Genomic DNA, 19,995 nt, shown 5'->3' with positions numbered 1-19,995 from the left:
AAACGCCCCGCAACACACACACACAACCACTCGTTCAAAGTTCAAAACTGTTTTTGTGCTACCTTCCTCCAGCAACGAACTAAGTCATGCGTACTGCAAGTGTGTGATGAGGTGGCTTACGCTATGAAGAGGATTGCTAGTAGCGCCGTTGACCCCACTTCCAGGGTAGTTTAGGCCCGCCCTTTGGGAATCCCTCAGGGCAGCGATCTGCTGCTCGGCAGCCTGAGTCTGCAGCTGAAGGCGGTGGACGTGGCCGGCCCCAGGGATTTATCCAAAACACTAACCGCTCTGTCTTTCAGCTTGATCTCATCCATCTGGATGTACAAACGGGGAGCGCTCAGGCAGGCGGGCAAACTCATTTGCCAGAATTGTGACAAAAACAAAGAGAGCAACCGGCCAATTTTTATCTTGAATCGACTAGAACACCATTGCTGTGACAAAAGCGAAGCGAGCAACCGGACGTTTTCTTCTTGTGAAATAGAATAGAATAGAATGCCTTAGGTGTCATTGCACTGCAGGTATACAACGAAATTGGGAACATAGCCACGCACCGCGCATCTGATCAGTCCTACCAGTCGGCGGATCTCCCTCTCGCAGTCTCTCTTAGTTCGGCTCAGCTCCTCCCGATGCTGGTGATGAGCCGATCGGAGCTGGGCCGCTCGGGACTGCCAGGCCTGCTGGGCCGCTGCCAGGGCTTCTTCCGCGCTCCTGGTGGAGGCGACACCGCTCGGTCTCCCGACACCGCCGCGTCTCCTCCACTTCCGCCAGCAAAGCGCCCCCGCTCCTCAACTGAGCAGACATTGCGCCACATCGGGCCGTTGAGACCGCAACGGAGCGCCGCGACGCTTACTGGGGACAAGCTACACAATACGGTAGCGGCCGCATCGGAGCCCGACGTGGCGTGCGGATAGTCAGACACGGATTGAGCGGATCACCTTGTCCATGGAGCCGTCCCTCAGGCTGAGGACCAAGGCATTCAGTCGCTGGATCTCTCCATCTTTGATTTTGATCACTCTCATCAGCTCCATTTCATGCTGCCGCAGTAATGTCTCCCTGGTAACGGCTAACTCTTTCTGCTTCTCCTCATGGAGTGTGCTTTTGAGTTCCGTCATGGCGGCGGTGGCACGGTGGTGCTCCGCCCGCAGGTCCTGACTTCTCTCTCTCTCCAGACAGCTGACCTGACATGACTTAGACAAACTTTATTGTCATCTTGTCTGCACATGGTGCATACAAAACGAAATTTCGTTGCACACGGCTTACAACAAAGTAGTGATATTGCAGTTGAATAGAAGTAACATATCCTATGAAAATATATATATACATATACTGTATATATATATATATATTACAAATAAGTATAAAGTGCAGCAGTGCTAATTATGCAATAGTGCAAGTAGGCAAAACAGTACTCAAGAGTGTGCAGAGGAATGCTAAACCATGTATTAAACTTCTATTTAAAGGGTTTACACAAGTTCAGTAAAGTTGGTAGTGCGAGATAGTGCAAGATAGAGGTCCGTAGTGTCATAAAGTACAGTTCTGTGAATGTGTGATGCAGAGTTCAGTTTAGAGCTCAACAGTTCTAATGTTCAACAGTCTGATGACAGCAGGGAAAAAGCTGTTGCAGAACCTGGTGGACCTGCAGCGGATTGTGCGAAACCTCTTCCCAGAGGGCAGCAGGGAGAACAGTCCATGGTGGGGGTGTGATGGGTCATTGATGATGTTACGGGCACGGGACATGCAGCGCTGAGATGAAATGTCCTGAATGGAGGGAAGAGGAGCCCCTATGATCCTCTCTGCTGTCCTCACCACTCTCCTCACGTTCTTCCAATCGGAGGCGGTGCAGCCTCCACACCACACAGAGAGTCAGCTTGTCAGAATGCTCTCTATGGTGCTCCTGTAGAACGTCCTCATGATGGGTGGGGGCAGGTGGGCTCTCCTCATCCTCCGCAGGAAGTACAAGCGCTTCTGTGCCCTCTTGATCAGTGCCGTAGTGTTCATAGTCCAGGTGAGGTCTTCTGTGATGTGGACCCCCAGGAATTTGGTGCTGCTGACCACCTCCACAGCTGAGCTGTTGATGATCAGTGGAGCGTGGTGAGGCTGGTTTTTCCTGAAGTCGACGATGATCTCCTTCATCTTCTCCACATTCAGGATCAGGCTGTTGTCTCTGCACCAGCCCACCAGCTGCTCCACCTCCTCTCTGTAGTCCAGGTCGTTGTTGTCTCTGATGAGCCCCACCACCGTTGTGTCGTCTGCGAACTTCACGATGTGATTGGTGGTGAACCTGGGGACGCAGTCGTGTGTCATCAGGGTGAACAGCAGGGGGCTCAGGACGCAGCCCTGAGGGGAGCCTGTGCTGAGGGTGATGACATCAGAGGTGTTCTGTCCGACCCGGACTGACTGAGGTCTGTTGGTGAGGAAGTCTAGCACCCAGTTGCGAAGGGGGGTGTTGAAGCCCAGGTGTTCCAATTTTCCTACTAGATGCTGTGGGATGATGGTGTTAAACGCTGAGCTGAAGTCCAGGAACAGCATCCGAACATGGGTGTTCTTCTCCTCCAGGTGAGCCAGGCTCAGGTGAAGAACGGAGGAGATGGCGTCCTGAGTGGAGCGGTTTTGCCGGTCGGCAAACTGGAACGGGTCAAATAATGGGGGGAGTCTGGAAACGATGTGATCTTTAAGCAGCCTTTCGAAGCACTTCATCATGACCGGAGTCAGTGCAACAGGCCGGTAATCATTAAATGAGGTGATTTGAGGTTTCTTCGGCACCGGAATGATGGAGGTAGTCTTAAAGCACGCTGGCACTGTGGCTTGGCCCAGCGAGGTGTTAAAAATGTCTGTGATGACCCCAGCCAGCTGACTTGCACATTCCCTGAACACACGCCCAGGAATGTTGTCGGGGCCAGGGGCCTTACGGGGGTTGACTCTCCTCAGGGTCTTCAACACATCGGCGGAGTCAAGGCAGAGTACCTCCTCTTCCTGATGGGGGACAGTTTTAACTGCTGGAGTGCCGTTTAGTGCCTCGAACCTCCCAAAGAAGTTATTTAGACCATTTAGAAAGTCAGAATCAACTTCACCCACCGGGGGGGGAGGGTGAGTTGTAGTCTGTAATCGCCCGTATGCCTTGCCACATACTCCTAGTGTTGTTGGCGTCGTGGAAACGATCCTGAATTTTTCGACTGTGGTCTCGCTTCGCTACCCTGATGGCACGGTTCAAGTTGGCTCTCGCTGTCCTCAGTGTCTCCTTGTCGCCAGACTTGAAGGCAGAGTTCCGCGCTCGTAGCGTTTGACGTACCTCCTCAGTCATCCAGGGTCGTTGGTTGCCCCGGGTGATGATATTCTTAGTGGTGCTGACGTCCTCGGTGCATTTGTTGACGTAGGCTGACACAGTCATGGCACACGCATGTCAAATCTACATCGGGGAAACTGGGAGGGAGGGAGGGAGGGAGGGAGGGCGGGAGGGAGGCAAGCAGGGAGGCAGGCAGGCAGGGAGGCAGGCAGGGAGGCAGGCAGGGAAGCAGGCAGGGAGGAAGGCAGTGTCTGTCTGTTGAGGTTTTCACCTTGTTCTTCTCCTGCTGAAGTTCTAACTGGACCGCCATCAGTTTGGCTCTCAGCTCGTCATTGGCGGCCTGAAAGGCGTCCGTTCGCTCCGCCTTGACCCGCCCTGCCGGAGCTCGTTTGGACATCTCTTACTCGAGTCTCGCCCGGTCGTCAGTCAGAGATCACAACATTTGTACCTGGAGAGCACAAACGCAGCGCTGTTTTCCACTGGCTTCGGACTCAACTTCAATCGGTACCGTAACGTACAACATCATAAACATAGATCTAGCTTGACTTATTCATTGAATAAATGCATTTGGTTCTTCAAAACTGCATCACGCAACATAGCGTGACCGAGACGGCCGTTATCCACCTGCGTGAAGTTATTTGGTGAAATGAATGAGATGTTTAAGACACCATCGTTCTGTCTCTATGTAGATGAAGGGAAATAATCGATTGCTGAAGGTCCAAAGGTGTTGTGATAAACAAATAAACATATTAGTGACATATTTGTGATAAACATATTAGGCAGGATAATCACATATGTTAACTTGACTGCCCACACTATATTTATTTATGGTTATTTGTTAAATCGAGTACTGTTAGACATGAAACAGGAAGTGTTTAACATAAAAGGGGTACTCACCATTGTAGCTCCTGCTGGTCAATGATACGAGCCTCTTCTTGCAGTGGAAAACATACAGCCAACAAACACCGTGGAACCTAAAGGAAGGAAATTAAACATTAACATTTAGCCTCAACCAACATTCACAGATACAACGCAACGCAAACTACACAAACATAAATCTTTTTAAACACAATGAGTTGTACTTACCGTGTACGCTCTAGACGGTCCACTTGCAAGCAGAAAATAAAGATATTTCTGTTGATAATCGTCGTGTTTGTATCCGTTGTCTCGCTCAAGGCCATTGCGCCCACAGATTTGAATTTTGGCCAGAGTTCAGCCTATTGACGTCATTTCCGCGGTGTAATACCCGCATATCTGAAACGGCAAAGTTAAGAGTAGAGTTAAATAAAGTTTTTAATCAACGCAATAATTTACAAACGTTGACCAGTCGAAATAATCGTCGAAATTTGGCGTCTGTGGCTGGAAGCAGACGCCGAGTTCGACGTTCCTCCCAAATGCCACACTGCCTCGCTTTTCAGGCCAACAAAAAAACATATTTTTCAAAACAATGAGTTGTAATTACCTTGTACGCTCTAGACGGTCAAGTTGCAAGCTGAAAACAAAAATATTTGTCTTGTTAGTCGTCGTGTTACTAACCGCTGTGTCTTGTTTGCCAGCATTGCCGCTTTCCTACTTCCTGTTGCAAGCCACGCCCACGGATTATAATTTTGCCATGAGTTCCGCCTATTGACGTCATGTCCGCGTCGCATGACTGCGACGTAATATTATCTAAAACTGTTTGTGCGGCATGGTGTTGTTCTGTGCGGTATTGTGTTATTCTGTGCGGCGTCGTGTTGTTCTGTGCGGCGTAGTGTTGTTCAGTGCGGCGTCGTGTTGTTCAGTGCGGCATGTTGTTGTTCAGTGCGGCATGTTGTTGTTCAGTGCGGCATGGTGTTGTTCAGTGCGGCATGGTGTTGTTCAGTGCGGCATGGTGTTGTTCAGTGCGGCATGGTGTTGTTCAGTGCGGCATGGTGTTGTTCAGTGCGGCATGGTGTTGTTCAGTGCGGGATGGTGTTGTTCAGTGCGGCATGGTGTTGTTCAGTGCGGCATGGTGTTGTTCAGTGCGGCATGGTGTTGTTCAGTGCGGCGTAATATTGTTCAGTGCGGCGTAATGTTGTTCAGTGGGGCATGGTGTTGTTCAGTGCGGCATGGTGTTGTTCAGTGCGACATGATGTTGTTCAGTGCGGCATAATGTTGTTCAGTGCGGCATAATGTTGTTCAGTGCGGCATAATGTTGTTCAGTGCGGCATAATGTTGTTCAGTGCGGGATGGTGTTGTTCAGTGCGGCATGGTGTTGTTCAGTGCGGCATGGTGTTGTTCAGTGCGGCATGGTGTTGTTCAGTGCGGCATGGTGTTGTTCAGTGCGGCATGGTGTTGTTCAGTGCGGCATGGTGTTGTTCAGTGCGGCATGGTGTTGTTCAGTGCGGCATGGTGTTGTTCAGTGCGGCATGGTGTTGTTCAGTGCGGCATGGTGTTGTTTAGTGCGGCATGGTGTTGTTCAGTGCGGCATGGTGTTGTTCAGTGCGGCATGGTGTTGTTCAGTGCGGCATGGTGTTGTTCAGTGCGGCATGGTGTTGTTCAGTTCGGCATGGTGTTCAGTGCGGCATGGTGTTCAGTGCGGCATAATGTTGTTCAGTGCGGCATAATGTTGTTCAGTGCGGCATGGTGTTGTTCAGTGCGACATGGTGTTGTTCAGTGCGACATGGTGTTGTTCAGTGCGGCATAATGTTGTTCAGTGCGGCATAATGTTGTTCAGTGCGGCATGGTGTTGTTCAGTGCGGCATGGTGTTGTTCAGTGCGGGATGGTGTTGTTCAGTGCGGCATGGTGTTGTTCAGTGCGGCATGGTGTTGTTCAGTGCGGCATGGTGTTGTTCAGTGCGGCATGGTGTTGTTCAGTGCGGCATGGTGTTGTTCAGTGCGGCGTCGTGTTGTTCAGTGCGGCGTCGTGTTGTTCAGTGCAGCATGGTGTTGTTCAGTGCGGCATGGTGTTGTTCAGTGCGGCATGGTGTTGTTCAGTGCGGCATGGTGTTGTTCAGTGCGGCATGGTGTTGTTAAGTGCGGCATGGTGTTGTTCAGTGCGGCGTAATGTTGTTCAGTGGGGCATGGTGTTGTTCAGTGCGGCATGGTGTTGTTCAGTGCGGCATGGTGTTGTTCAGTGCGGCATGGTGTTGTTCAGTGCGGCATGGTGTTGTTCAGTGCGGCATGGTGTTGTTCAGTGCGGCATGGTGTTGTTCAGTGCGGCATGGTGTTGTTCAGTGCGGCATGGTGTTTTTCAGTGCGGCATAATGTTGTTCAGTGCGGCATAATGTTGTTCAGTGCGGCATAATGTTGTTCAGTGCGGCATAATGTTGTTCAGTGCGGCATAATGTTGTTCAGTGCGGGATGGTGTTGTTCAGTGCGGCATGGTGTTGTTCAGTGCGGCATGGTGTTGTTCAGTGCGGCATGGTGTTGTTCAGTGCGGCATGGTGTTGTTCAGTGCGGCATGGTGTTGTTCGGTGCGGCATGGTGTTGTTCAGTGCGGCATGGTGTTGTTCAGTGCGGGATGGTGTTGTTCAGTGCGGGATGGTGTTGTTCAGTGCGGCATGGTGTTCAGTGCGGCATAATGTTGTTCAGTGCGGCATAATGTTGTTCAGTGCGGCATGGTGTTGTTCAGTGCGGCATAATGTTGTTCAGTGCGGCATAATGTTGTTCAGTGCGGTATAATGTTGTTCAGTGCTGCATGGTGTTGTTCAGTGCTGCATGGTGTTGTTCAGTGCGGGATGGTGTTGTTCAGTGCGGCATGGTGTTGTTCAGTGCGGCATGGTGTTGTTCAGTGCGGCATGGTGTTGTTCAGTGCGGCATGGTGTTGTTCAGTGCGGCATGGTGTTGTTCAGTGCGGCATGGTGTTGTTCAGTGCGGCATGGTGTTGTTCAGTGCGGCATGGTGTTGTTCAGTGCGGCATGGTGTAGTTCAGTGCGGCATGGTGTTGTTCAGTGCGGCATGGTGTAGTTCAGTGCGGCATGGTGTTGTTCAGTGCGGGATGGTGTTGTTCAGTGCGGGATGGTGTTGTTCAGTGCGGCATGGTGTTGTTCAGTGCGACATGATGTTGTTCAGTGCGGCATAATGTTGTTCAGTGCGGCATAATGTTGTTCAGTGCGGCATGGTGTTGTTTAGTGCGGGATGGTGTTGTTCAGTGCGGCATGGTGTTGTTCAGTGCGGCATGGTGTTGTTCAGTGCGGCATGGTGTTGTTCAGTGCGGCATGGTGTTGTTCAGTGTGGCATGGTGTTGTTCAGTGCGGCATGGTGTTGTTCAGTGCGGGATCGTGTTGTTCAGTGCGGCATGGTGTTCAGTGCGGCATAATGTTGTTCAGTGCGGCATAATGTTGTTCAGTGCGGCATGGTGTTGTTCAGTGCGGCATAATGTTGTTCAGTGCGGCATAATGTTGTTCAGTGCGGTATATTGTTGTTCAGTGGGGCATAATGTTGTTCAGTGCGGCATGGTGTAGTTCAGTGCGGCATGGTGTAGTTCAGTGCGGCATGGTGTTGTTCAGTGCGGAATGGTGTTGTTCAGTGCGGGATGGTGTTGTTCAGTGCGGGATGGTGTCGTTCAGTGCGGGATGGTGTTGTTCAGTGCGGGATGGTGTTGTTCAGTGCGGCATGGTGTTGTTCAGTGCGGCATGGTGTTGTTCAGTGCGGCATGGTGTTGTTCAGTGCGGGATGGTGTTGTTCAGTGCGGGATGGTGTTGTTCAGTGCGGGATGGTGTTGTTCAGTGCGGGATGGTGTTGTTCAGTGCGGGATGGTGTTGTTCAGTGCGGCATGGTGTTGTTCAGTGCGGCATGGTGTTGTTCAGTGCGGCATGGTGTTGTTCAGTGCGGCATGGTGTTGTTCAGTGCGGGATGGTGTTGTTCAGTGCGGCATGGTGTTGTTCAGTGCGGCATGGTGTTGTTCAGTGCGGCATGGTGTTGTTCAGTGCGGCATAATGTTGTTCAGTGCGGCGTAATGTTGTTCAGTGGGGCATGGTGTTGTTCAGTGCGGCATGGTGTTGTTCAGTGCGACATGATGTTGTTCAGTGCGGCATGGTGTTGTTCAGTGCGGCGTCGTGTTGTTCAGTGCGGCGTCGTGTTGTTCAGTGCAGCATGGTGTTGTTCAGTGCGGCATGGTGTTGTTCAGTGCGGCATGGTGTTGTTCAGTGCGGCATGGTGTTGTTAAGTGCGGCATGGTGTTGTTCAGTGCGGCGTAATGTTGTTCAGTGGGGCATGGTGTTGTTCAGTGCGGCATGGTGTTGTTCAGTGCGGCATGGTGTTGTTCAGTGCGGCATGGTGTTGTTTAGTGCGGCATGGTGCTGTTCAGTGCGGCATGGTGTTGTTCAGTGCGGCATGGTGTTGTTCAGTGCGGCATGGTGTTGTTCAGTGCGGCATGGTGTTGTTCAGTGCGGCATGGTGTTGTTCAGTGCGGCATGGTGTTGTTCAGTGCGGCATGGTGTTTTTCAGTGCGGCATAATGTTGTTCAGTGCGGCATAATGTTGTTCAGTGCGGCATAATGTTGTTCAGTGCGGCATAATGTTGTTCAGTGCGGCATAATGTTGTTCAGTGCGGGATGGTGTTGTTCAGTGCGGCATGGTGTTGTTCAGTGCGGCATGGTGTTGTTCAGTGCGGCATGGTGTTGTTCAGTGCGGCATGGTGTTGTTCGGTGCGGCATGGTGTTGTTCGGTGCGGCATGGTGTTGTTCAGTGCGGCATGGTGTTGTTCAGTGCGGCATGGTGTTGTTCAGTGCGGGATGGTGTTGTTCAGTGCGGGATGGTGTTGTTCAGTGCGGGATGGTGTTGTTCAGTGCGGCATGGTGTTCAGTGCGGCATAATGTTGTTCAGTGCGGCATAATGTTGTTCAGTGCGGCATGGTGTTGTTCAGTGCGGCATAATGTTGTTCAGTGCGGCATAATGTTGTTCAGTGCGGTATAATGTTGTTCAGTGCTGCATGGTGTTGTTCAGTGCTGCATGGTGTTGTTCAGTGCGGGATGGTTTTGTTCAGTGCGGCATGGTGTTGTTCAGTGCGGCATGGTGTTGTTCAGTGCGGCATGGTGTTGTTCAGTGCGGCATGGTGTTGTTCAGTGCGGCATGGTGTTGTTCAGTGCGGCATGGTGTTGTTCAGTGCGGCATGGTGTTGTTCAGTGCGGCATGGTGTTGTTCAGTGCGGCATGGTGTAGTTCAGTGCGGCATGGTGTTGTTCAGTGCGGCATGGTGTAGTTCAGTGCGGCATGGTGTTGTTCAGTGCGGGATGGTGTTGTTCAGTGCGGCATGGTGTTGTTCAGTGCGGCATGGTGTTGTTCAGTGCGACATGATGTTGTTCAGTGCGGCATAATGTTGTTCAGTGCGGCATAATGTTGTTCAGTGCGGCATGGTGTTGTTTAGTGCGGGATGGTGTTGTTCAGTGCGGGATGGTGTTGTTCAGTGCGGCATGGTGTTGTTCAGTGCGGCATGGTGTTGTTCAGTGCGGCATGGTGTTGTTCAGTGCGGCATGGTGTTGTTCAGTGCGGCATGGTGTTGTTCAGTGCGGGATGGTGTTGTTCAGTGCGGCATGGTGTTCAGTGCGGCATAATGTTGTTCAGTGCGGCATAATGTTGTTCAGTGCGGCATGGTGTTGTTCAGTGCCGCATAATGTTGTTCAGTGCGGCATAATGTTGTTCAGTGCGGTATATTGTTGTTCAGTGGGGCATAATGTTGTTCAGTGCGGCATGGTGTAGTTCAGTGCGGCATGGTGTAGTTCAGTGCGGCATGGTGTTGTTCAGTGCGGCATGGTGTTGTTCAGTGCGGAATGGTGTTGTTCAGTGCGGGATGGTGTCGTTCAGTGCGGGATGGTGTTGTTCAGTGCGGGATGGTGTTGTTCAGTTTGGCATGGTGTTGTTCAGTTTGGCATGGTGTTGTTCAGTGCGGCATGGTGTTGTTCAGTGCGGGATGGTGTTGTTCAGTGCGGGATGGTGTTGTTCAGTGCGGGATGGTGTTGTTCAGTGCGGGATGGTGTTGTTCAGTGCGGGATGGTGTTGTTCAGTGCGGCATGGTGTTGTTCAGTGCGGCATGGTGTTGTTCAGTGCGGCATGGTGTTGTTCGGCATGGTGTTGTTCAGTGCGGCATGGTGTTGTTCAGTGCGGCATGGTGTTGTTCAGTGCGGCATGGTGTTGTTCAGTGCGGCATAATATTGTTCAGTGCGGCGTAATGTTGTTCAGTGGGGCATGGTGTTGTTCAGTGCGGCATGGTGTTGTTCAGTGCGACATGATGTTGTTCAGTGCGGCATGGTGTTGTTCAGTGCGGCGTCGTGTTGTTCAGTGCGGCGTCGTGTTGTTCAGTGCAGCATGGTGTTGTTCAGTGCGGCATGGTGTTGTTCAGTGCGGCATGGTGTTGTTCAGTGCGGCATGGTGTTGTTAAGTGCGGCATGGTGTTGTTCAGTGCGGCGTAATGTTGTTCAGTGGGGCATGGTGTTGTTCAGTGCGGCATGGTGTTGTTCAGTGCGGCATGGTGTTGTTCAGTGCGGCATGGTGTTGTTTAGTGCGGCATGGTGCTGTTCAGTGCGGCATGGTGTTGTTCAGTGCGGCATGGTGTTGTTCAGTGCGGCATGGTGTTGTTCAGTGCGGCATGGTGTTGTTCAGTGCGGCATGGTGTTGTTCAGTGCGGCATGGTGTTGTTCAGTGCGGCATGGTGTTTTTCAGTGCGGCATAATGTTGTTCAGTGCGGCATAATGTTGTTCAGTGCGGCATAATGTTGTTCAGTGCGGCATAATGTTGTTCAGTGCGGCATAATGTTGTTCAGTGCGGGATGGTGTTGTTCAGTGCGGCATGGTGTTGTTCAGTGCGGCATGGTGTTGTTCAGTGCGGCATGGTGTTGTTCAGTGCGGCATGGTGTTGTTCGGTGCGGCATGGTGTTGTTCGGTGCGGCATGGTGTTGTTCAGTGCGGCATGGTGTTGTTCAGTGCGGCATGGTGTTGTTCAGTGCGGGATGGTGTTGTTCAGTGCGGGATGGTGTTGTTCAGTGCGGGATGGTGTTGTTCAGTGCGGCATGGTGTTCAGTGCGGCATAATGTTGTTCAGTGCGGCATAATGTTGTTCAGTGCGGCATGGTGTTGTTCAGTGCGGCATAATGTTGTTCAGTGCGGCATAATGTTGTTCAGTGCGGTATAATGTTGTTCAGTGCTGCATGGTGTTGTTCAGTGCTGCATGGTGTTGTTCAGTGCGGGATGGTGTTGTTCAGTGCGGCATGGTGTTGTTCAGTGCGGCATGGTGTTGTTCAGTGCGGCATGGTGTTGTTCAGTGCGGCATGGTGTTGTTCAGTGCGGCATGGTGTTGTTCAGTGCGGCATGGTGTTGTTCAGTGCGGCATGGTGTTGTTCAGTGCGGCATGGTGTTGTTCAGTGCGGCATGGTGTAGTTCAGTGCGGCATGGTGTTGTTCAGTGCGGCATGGTGTAGTTCAGTGCGGCATGGTGTTGTTCAGTGCGGGATGGTGTTGTTCAGTGCGGCATGGTGTTGTTCAGTGCGGCATGGTGTTGTTCAGTGCGACATGATGTTGTTCAGTGCGGCATAATGTTGTTCAGTGCGGCATAATGTTGTTCAGTGCGGCATGGTGTTGTTTAGTGCGGGATGGTGTTGTTCAGTGCGGGATGGTGTTGTTCAGTGCGGCATGGTGTTGTTCAGTGCGGCATGGTGTTGTTCAGTGCGGCATGGTGTTGTTCAGTGCGGCATGGTGTTGTTCAGTGCGGCATGGTGTTGTTCAGTGCGGGATGGTGTTGTTCAGTGCGGCATGGTGTTCAGTGCGGCATAATGTTGTTCAGTGCGGCATAATGTTGTTCAGTGCGGCATGGTGTTGTTCAGTGCCGCATAATGTTGTTCAGTGCGGCATAATGTTGTTCAGTGCGGTATATTGTTGTTCAGTGGGGCATAATGTTGTTCAGTGCGGCATGGTGTAGTTCAGTGCGGCATGGTGTAGTTCAGTGCGGCATGGTGTTGTTCAGTGCGGCATGGTGTTGTTCAGTGCGGAATGGTGTTGTTCAGTGCGGGATGGTGTCGTTCAGTGCGGGATGGTGTTGTTCAGTGCGGGATGGTGTTGTTCAGTTTGGCATGGTGTTGTTCAGTTTGGCATGGTGTTGTTCAGTGCGGCATGGTGTTGTTCAGTGCGGGATGGTGTTGTTCAGTGCGGGATGGTGTTGTTCAGTGCGGGATGGTGTTGTTCAGTGCGGGATGGTGTTGTTCAGTGCGGGATGGTGTTGTTCAGTGCGGCATGGTGTTGTTCAGTGCGGCATGGTGTTGTTCAGTGCGGCATGGTGTTGTTCGGCATGGTGTTGTTCAGTGCGGCATGGTGTTGTTCAGTGCGGCATGGTGTTGTTCAGTGCGGGATGGTGTTCAGTGCGGGATGGTGTTGTTCAGTGCGGGATGGTGTTGTTCAGTGCGGCATGGTGTTGTTCAGTGCGGCATGGTGTTGTTCAGTGCGGCATAATGTTGTTTAGTGCGGCATAGTGTTGTTCAGTGCGGCATGGTGTTGTTCAGTGCGGCATGGTGTTGTTCAGTGCGGCATGGTGTTGTTCAGTGCGGCATGGTGTTGTTCAGTGCGGCATGGTGTTGTTCAGTGCGGCATGGTGTTGTTCAGTGCGGCATGGTGTTGTTCAGTGCGGCGTCGTGTTGTTCAGTGCAGCATGGTGTTGTTCAGTGCGGAATGGTGTTGTTCAGTGCGGCATGGTGTTGTTCAGTGCGGCATGGTGTTGTTCAGTGCGGCATGGTGTTGTTCAGTGCGGCATGGTGTTGTTCAGTGCGGCGTAATGTTGTTCAGTGCGGCGTAATGTTGTTCAGTGGGGCATGGTGTTGTTCAGTGCGGCATGGTGTTGTTCAGTGCGGCATGGTGTTGTTCAGTGCGGCATGGTGTTGTTCAGTGCGGCATAATGTTGTTCAGTGCGGCATAATGTTGTTCAGTGCGGCATAATGTTGTTCAGTGCGGCATAATGTTGTTCAGTGCGGCATAATGTTGTTCAGTGCGGCATAATGTTGTTCAGTGCGGGATGGTGTTGTTCAGTGCGGCATGGTGTTGTTCAGTGCGGCATGGTGTTGTTCAGTGCGGCATGGTGTTGTTCAGTGCGGCATGGTGTTGTTCAGTGCGGCATGGTGTTGTTCAGTGCGGCATGGTGTTGTTCAGTGCGGGATGGTGTTGTTCAGTGCGGGATGGTGTTGTTCAGTGCGGCATGGTGTTCAGTGCGGCATAATGTTGTTCAGTGCGGCATGGTGTTGTTCAGTGCGGCATGGTGTTGTTCAGTGCGGCATAATGTTGTTCAGTGCGGCATAATGTTGTTCAGTGCGGCACCTAGCACCTAGAAGGTAAATAAATAGGAAGGAAGGACTCACCGGTGACGTCGTCGCCCACGTCCAAGCGTTGTACTTTGTATTTTCATCCTTCTGACAGTGGAAAACATATAGCCAACAAACACCGTGGAACCTAAACGAATGAAAGAAAACTATCATTTGGCCACAACCAACATTCACAGATACAACACAATGTGACGTGCGGTGTTGAGGTTAAAGGTTGAGTGAAGGGCCCTCGTTTTAAACTACTTTTTTGAAAAGGAGTGGGAACAAGTAAGACGTATTTAATTTATTTATTGGGAAGTAGTAAGACTTATTAAATTTATTTAATCTACTTTTCTTCCCAGGCAAAATTTGATGTGCTGCAATTCCAAATTTCCAAAGTGAATGAAGGAATGAAATCCTTTAAATTATGATTTTGTATAAATACTAGGCATAAACACAAAATCTACGGCACAAAATGGGCAGACTTTACTTGTTTGAAAAGGACTGGTTACAAGACAGACTTTTTTAATTTATTTAATGGGAAGAAGACTTATTTAGTTTAATTGATCTATTTTTGTTCCCTGGCAAAATTCGATTTGCTGCAATTCCAAATTTCCAAAGTGAATGAAGGAATGAAGTCGTTTAAATTATGATTTTGTATAAATACTAGGCATAGACACAAAATCTACGGCACAAAACGGGCAGACTTTACTTGTTTGAAGAGGACTGGTTGCAAGACAGACTTTTCTGATTTATTTAATGGGAAGAAGACTTATTTAGTTTATTTAATCTCTTTTTGTTGCCTGGCAAAATTGGATTTGCTGAAATTGTATTTTGCCAAATCTTGACTTGAGACCTGATAGGAAGTATTAAACGCTCAGTTAAATCGATACAAGTTGGTAATAAGAGCGAGTAATGTTGGTTGAAGCGATGAATGAAGGTTAAAAGCAATTTAAATTATGACTTTGTATAAATACTAGATATTAACAGAACATCTACTGCGCAAAATGGGCAGAGTTTACTTGTTTGAGAAGGAGTGGCTTATTTAAGTCTAAGATTTATTTAATCTGTTTGTTCCCAGGCAAAATTGGATGTGATGCAATTCCAAATTTCACCACATGATGGTGCCAAATTTTGACTTCATAGGACATATTCAACACTTAACTATTATGTTCAAGGTAATCAGATTTGTTTATTATTCTAATGGCCTTTTCAAAACTATTCTGGATTACTACTTTGGATCTATTCTACATTACTTGGCAACAACATACTCTGTAACAGATTAGGCAGTATAATCACATATGTTAACTTGAGAGTGCCCACACTCAATCTACTTATCGTGATGTGTTAAATCAATTACTGTTAGACATTATTATTCTGATAATCTACCAAATCTTTGAATTGAAGAATTTGTGATTTAATTAATAGCTTGTTGTTATGTTCAGGGTAATCAGACTTGTATATAATTCTAATGGCCTTCTTTTGAAAACTATTCTGAATTACAACTTTGGATCTTATATTACTTTGCAACAATATACTCGGTGACAGATTAGGCAGTATAATCACATATGTTAACTTCAGTGCCCACACTGTATTTATTTATGGTTATTTGTTAAATCAAGTACTGTTAGACATGAAATAGGAAGTGTTTAACATAAATGTTATGGCTACTCACCGTTGTAGCTCGCTCCTGGTCAATGATACGAGCCTCTTCTTGCAGTGGAAAACTTGCAGCCAACAAACACCGTGGAACCTAAAGGAATGAAATTAAACATTAACATTTCGCCTGGACCAATATTCACACGTACAACGCAACGCGGCTACACTTCTGCTAGCGCCTCAGCTACACGTTGCTATTACAAACGTAAATCTCTTTAAACACAATGAGTGTTACTTACCGTGTACGCTGTAGACGGTCCAGTTGCAAGCAGAAAATAAAGATATTTCTGTTGATATTCGTCGTTGCTCAGTGGCTCACGGCCATCGCGCCAACAGATTTGAATTTTGGTGGAAGTTCAGCCAATTACGTCATATCCGCGGCACATGACTGCGACGTAATACCCGCTTATCTGAAACGGCAGTTAAAAGTAGAGTTACATCAAGTTTTCTTTTTTAATCAACGCAATCATTTACAACCGTTGACCAGAAAGAATCGTCGAAATTCGACGTTCCCCCCAAACGCCACACTCACTCGCTTTTCAGGGCAACAAAAGTACTTCTTTTTAAAAACGATGAGTTGTACTTACCGTGTACGCTCTGGACGGTCCAGTTGCAAGCAGAAAATAAAAATATTTCTCTCGTTAGTCGTATGTTACCATCCGCTGTGTCTTTGTCAACATCGCCATTTTCCTACTTCCTGTTGCGAGCCACGCCCACGGATTTAAATTCTGGCGGAAGAGCCCGCCCATTGGCGTCGTTTTCGCGTATAGCAAATCCGATTGGTTGGGAAGGGGGCGCGGTTATGCAGCCGAGGGGTCCTGTGATCGGTGGGATGTAAAGTAGGCGTCGACGTCACGTCCGCGTCACGTGACCACGACGTGGCAGACGTCATATAGCAACCGCTGTTTTGTTTAGTAGACTTACAGTTGTTATGCATTGACATAATGGCGCACACTCCAAATAGATTTAAATAAATTAAATAATTCTTCTGCCCACTCCCTTTTAAACAAGTTAACTCTCCCCGCGGATTTGAATTCCGGCGGAAGTTCTTACAGTTGTTATGCGTTGACATAATGGCGCACTGGTTAGCATGTCCACCTCTTAAGCATGATGTTGCGGGTTCGACGCCTGATCAATGTTAGCATGGAGTGAGCTGAAGTGCATGGCGCTGAAGATTTGAATCTTTGAAATGCGCTGAGGTCTGACGTATCAGGCAGAATGGTTTGCCATCACGTTCAACAAAAAATAGAAACTTTCCCACTCTGATAAAAACGTCCTGTGTTCATCTACATATTTTCGTTTTGCCGTGCATCTTTTCCCTGCCATTTCGAGAGCCCAATTGACACTAATAGTTTACTGGAATGTGTTTGCCCATCCTACTTTGTGGAATTTCACCACATGCGCTTTTGACGAAAATACTAAATTGAACTCAAGTGAAGCCAACACGCACAACCCCCCCCCCCCCCCCCCCCCCACACACACACACACACCTACACACACACACACAAATGTTGATATGAACATAAAAGAGCCGCATGCGGTTCGGGAGTTGCGGCTTGGCCAAACCTGTACTATACAACTTTATTTGTGTAAAATTTTCACAACAGCTGTCACACAAACAAAGCGGGAAAAACCGAAGACGTGCGTGTTCCGCCCACGCTGGATTTATTTGCACCTTTGAAAAGACACCGTATTGCCGCAGATGTGGCAAAGAGTACTTTTGGGCATCTGAGACGGAAGGATGTCCAAAGCATCACGTCACCTGCTCTGGTAGGAATGGTGGTGGGACGTTGAGGTCAACCGCTTTGGGGTTGGCTGAATCTTTGGTCGCAGGATGCCACACACTTGAAGACAGAAGCAGAAAAGCAGAGCTAAATGCAAAATGTACTCACCGGTGACTCCAATTTTTTCCCCCCCTGAAGAAATGGATGGACGGGTGGCCCCGGCTGGCCGGTGGGACTCTTGTTATTCTGACCCTTTTTAGTGCGCGTTTGGGGCAACAACCGTTTTTTGTGGCGCTCTCTTCTGGTTCAAGAGTGCCCTGCATGTGAATTTGCCTTTCCTGCCTTCTGATTGGATGAGCGCCGGTGTGACGCGGTGCCTCTGTCACCGTGGCGGGGGGTATACGTCGGCATCGGAGCGTCTGCCAACGTCTGAGACCGGCTGGCAGTGTATCGGAGGTGTCGAGTGCGGTGCCGCTGGAGCTCACTCACCAGCTGGTGTTAGGGCCACAGAATGAAGGCCAAGGAGAAGACTAGAAAGAGAAACAGAAACTTCTCCTCCAATTGTTTGATTTGTCTCTTCTGAGCTTCGATGAATTCTTTCAGCTCTTTGTTCCTCTAGGACGGACAAATGGAAAGTAGCCTTCAAAAGCCAGTAAGCGTGCAAGTAAGTGCCGGGCTGGCTTTGGGCCCTTACCTGTTGCGCGCTGTGCAGCAGATCCATTCTCTCTTGGAGGATGCAAGCGTCGCGCTCCCTCAACTCCCACATCAGGGCTCGCTTCCATTGGTCCACGGCGCTCCTAAGCTCTTGTCTCTGATCCGCCGTCAGCACGTCATTCACGCCAGCGTGGCTGGCTTTTTCGCCGTCCGTGGCGGGGCAGTCCCGCTGCGGTAGCGCCTCGTACAACATGGCCTCCAGCTCCATGATCCTCTGGGCCGCAATCCTCGTCCATCAGTAGTCCGGCGGGAGATTTGAGGGCGGCTTACCTTATGAGCCTGGTCCATGGAACGCTTCCTGAAGTCCAACTCTTCATCCAGGTAGCCCTTCTGGTTGCAGAACATATCCTAGCACAGCTCAAGGTCAGAATTGTTGGGGCACATTGCCCCGAGTTCCCCTTGGCTGATGTCGCGTGTCTGTCTACCTTCTCACTTTCAATGTCCAACATCTTCTGTTGAAGTGCTGACTTGGTCACTTTGATGTATTCTAACCACTGAGGAAAGGCTGCTGTCACATAAGCAGAATGCGAGAGCGTGCGTGGACGTGCGCGTTACCTTCTCGGCTAGGGTGGGAAGGGTCCTGGCGTGAATCACGACCACCTGCTCCTCGTTGGTGAGATTCTGCAAGAGCCCAAAGGCACAGCGTCAACAAGGTTCTTTCAGCGCAAAGCCTTCCAAAAGTCACATTTGATCCGCCGAGTCTCGTGGAGTGCGAACATAAGGAGTTCGACATACACTTACGGCGTTATCGCCCAGGATGTCCAGCTTCTTCATCAGATCACTGATGACGATGTCCTGGGGAAAGGCGCAAGGAGCAATGTAAGGTGTTCTGGGACCTCAGGTTAAGGTTAGGGTTGCGAGGGACGCCTTACGTACGCTCACGCCGTCGGCCTCGCAGTAGATCTGCAAAGGGCTGAGGCCGTCTGGGAAACGGACTTGCAGAAACTTCAAGACGGGGGAGCGCCACTCCCTCTCCTGAAAGGCAGAGGCATGCATCCGTCCGTCCGTCCGTCCGTCCGTCACATCTCTGGCCTCAACACGCTTGTGCGAGTCTTCCCACCTCCAGCTCCAGGATGCGGAACTCAAGCAGTTCGTTTTGGTCTCGGATATCCTGGATGTGCTCTTTCAGACGCGCTTCTTCCGCCTCCATCCGCCTGACCTGAAAAGACAGTCAGACCTCATCTGCGGGGCTTCCGGACGGGTGTGACGCCAAGCGACTCCGCCCAGCGCCTTTCTTTCCGTCACCTTTTCGGCCAACTGCTGATTGCTCTGCCGCAGCAGCTGCTTCTCCTCCACCCACTTGACATTCTAGAAGAGACAAACGCGTGGACAGCTTTGGAATGTTGTGTCATTTTCATCCACAAATTCTTTGGTTGACTGGAAAATGACATTTGCTTTTCTCCACATTTTCCCAGCCACGTTGGGGGGGGGGGGTTGGTCCAGTAATGCCAGACGAATGAGTGACTGAAGAATGTAGCTATTTTGTCTGAGAAAAAGGTGTGCTCATTGATAAGCTTACCTGTCCTTGTTGCTTCAGCGCTGACTCCAGATCTGCTACTCTGCTTTGATAGTGACCCATTTCTACTGTCATGTAACATGGGGGGAAGAGATGGTGCAAATGGTAAAATATGGATTGTTCACAGGAATAAATTGGCAGAGCTGAAATTCCAAATGTGTCCAAAAGATGGCGCCAGACCAAAACATGAGACCAAAAAAGGGGCCAAAATAAGCTAAGCAAGTTAAAATAGAAATAAAACAGGAACACGGTGTCGGATTGTGAGTCACGCATGGACGCACAAATGTGATTTTTACTTTTTGATTTCTTTGCTTGGCTAAAAATGTATTCTGTAACAGCTTAAAGCAATATTGTTAGTCAATTCGATCAAGGGACCCGTCACTATGAGAATAGTGGCGTGACATAAATTGTTTGGAGAAGCACAAATGTGATTTTTACTTCTTGATTTCTTTGCTTGGGTAAAAATTGATTCCCTCTTTCATGAACTGTGTTTTGCAATCGAATTGTTCTGGGATTGAATGATTTTATTAACACGGGTATCAGTGGGTGAAATTGTTCGGTTTCTGGAGTGATTAAGATTTGTAATTCTATTTCATGTTTCTTCAATAAATGTGTTGTGTATATTCATCTACTTTGTTGTGCGCTGATTTGTACTGAATGTACAATCGATGGTTCGGGGTTGATTTGACAATTTGATTAATGTGCGGGGGGTTATTATGGTATAACATAGGACCGTAATAAATAAAAGTAACATCAGACAATTTTAGAGAATTGAATAACTTTCGTAGTTATTTGAGACACGAGTGAATTTCAATCCGTTTGAAAGTTTGCTTCGTCTGAATAAATTAACGGAAGTGTTTGAATCG

The 19,995-nt window shown here is 49.4% G+C and overlaps 1 protein-coding gene and 1 long non-coding RNA gene across 3 annotated transcripts; both read right to left on the bottom strand.

Annotated features, from left to right (window-relative positions):
• Nucleotides 1-16,716: 16,716 nt before the first annotated feature.
• LOC137839890 (uncharacterized) lies at nucleotides 16,717-17,513 on the bottom strand. Its single transcript, XR_011086292.1, has 2 exons — nucleotides 17,389-17,513; nucleotides 16,717-17,019 (listed from the first exon to the last, which is right to left on the bottom strand). It is a non-coding gene; the product is annotated as an uncharacterized lncRNA (long non-coding RNA).
• Nucleotides 17,514-17,599: 86 nt separating this feature from the next.
• LOC137839900 (janus kinase and microtubule-interacting protein 3-like) lies at nucleotides 17,600-19,681 on the bottom strand. Of its 2 annotated transcripts, XM_068649720.1 has the most exons (8): nucleotides 19,133-19,680; nucleotides 18,859-18,921; nucleotides 18,674-18,772; nucleotides 18,490-18,588; nucleotides 18,355-18,408; nucleotides 18,169-18,234; nucleotides 18,039-18,107; nucleotides 17,600-17,961 (listed from the first exon to the last, which is right to left on the bottom strand). In XM_068649720.1, exons 1-8 carry the CDS (start codon nucleotides 19,400-19,402, stop codon nucleotides 17,734-17,736), a joined length of 948 nt encoding a protein of 315 aa, XP_068505821.1. In that variant the 5' UTR covers nucleotides 19,403-19,680; the 3' UTR covers nucleotides 17,600-17,733. The 2 variants fall into 2 exon arrangements, with proteins under 2 accessions (XP_068505821.1, XP_068505822.1); XM_068649721.1 differs by having other exon boundaries at nucleotides 18,349-18,408; nucleotides 18,859-19,681.
• Between the last annotated feature and the right edge of the window lie 314 nt (nucleotides 19,682-19,995).

This window comes from Syngnathus scovelli, unplaced genomic scaffold, assembly GCF_024217435.2.
Source record: "Syngnathus scovelli strain Florida unplaced genomic scaffold, RoL_Ssco_1.2 HiC_scaffold_24, whole genome shotgun sequence".
Taxonomy (NCBI): domain Eukaryota; kingdom Metazoa; phylum Chordata; class Actinopteri; order Syngnathiformes; family Syngnathidae; genus Syngnathus; species Syngnathus scovelli.
The sequence above is the reverse complement of the archived record's forward strand: the minus strand, read 5'-3'. Positions and strand labels throughout refer to the sequence as shown.

What these genes read in the sequence shown, in the direction of transcription:
- LOC137839900 (XM_068649720.1), bottom strand. Translation starts at nt 19,402, where the DNA reads ATGCGTGACTCACAATCCGACACCGTGTTCCTGTTTTATTTCTATTTT. An exon ending in TCCGCATCCTGGAGCTGGAG is followed by an intron (nt 18,589 to 18,673) that starts GTGGGAAGACTC and finishes TCTGCCTTTCAG; the next exon opens with GAGAGGGAGTGGCGCTCCCC. An exon ending in ACATCCTGGGCGATAACGCC is followed by an intron (nt 18,235 to 18,354) that starts GTAAGTGTATGT and finishes GGGCTCTTGCAG; the next exon opens with AATCTCACCAACGAGGAGCA.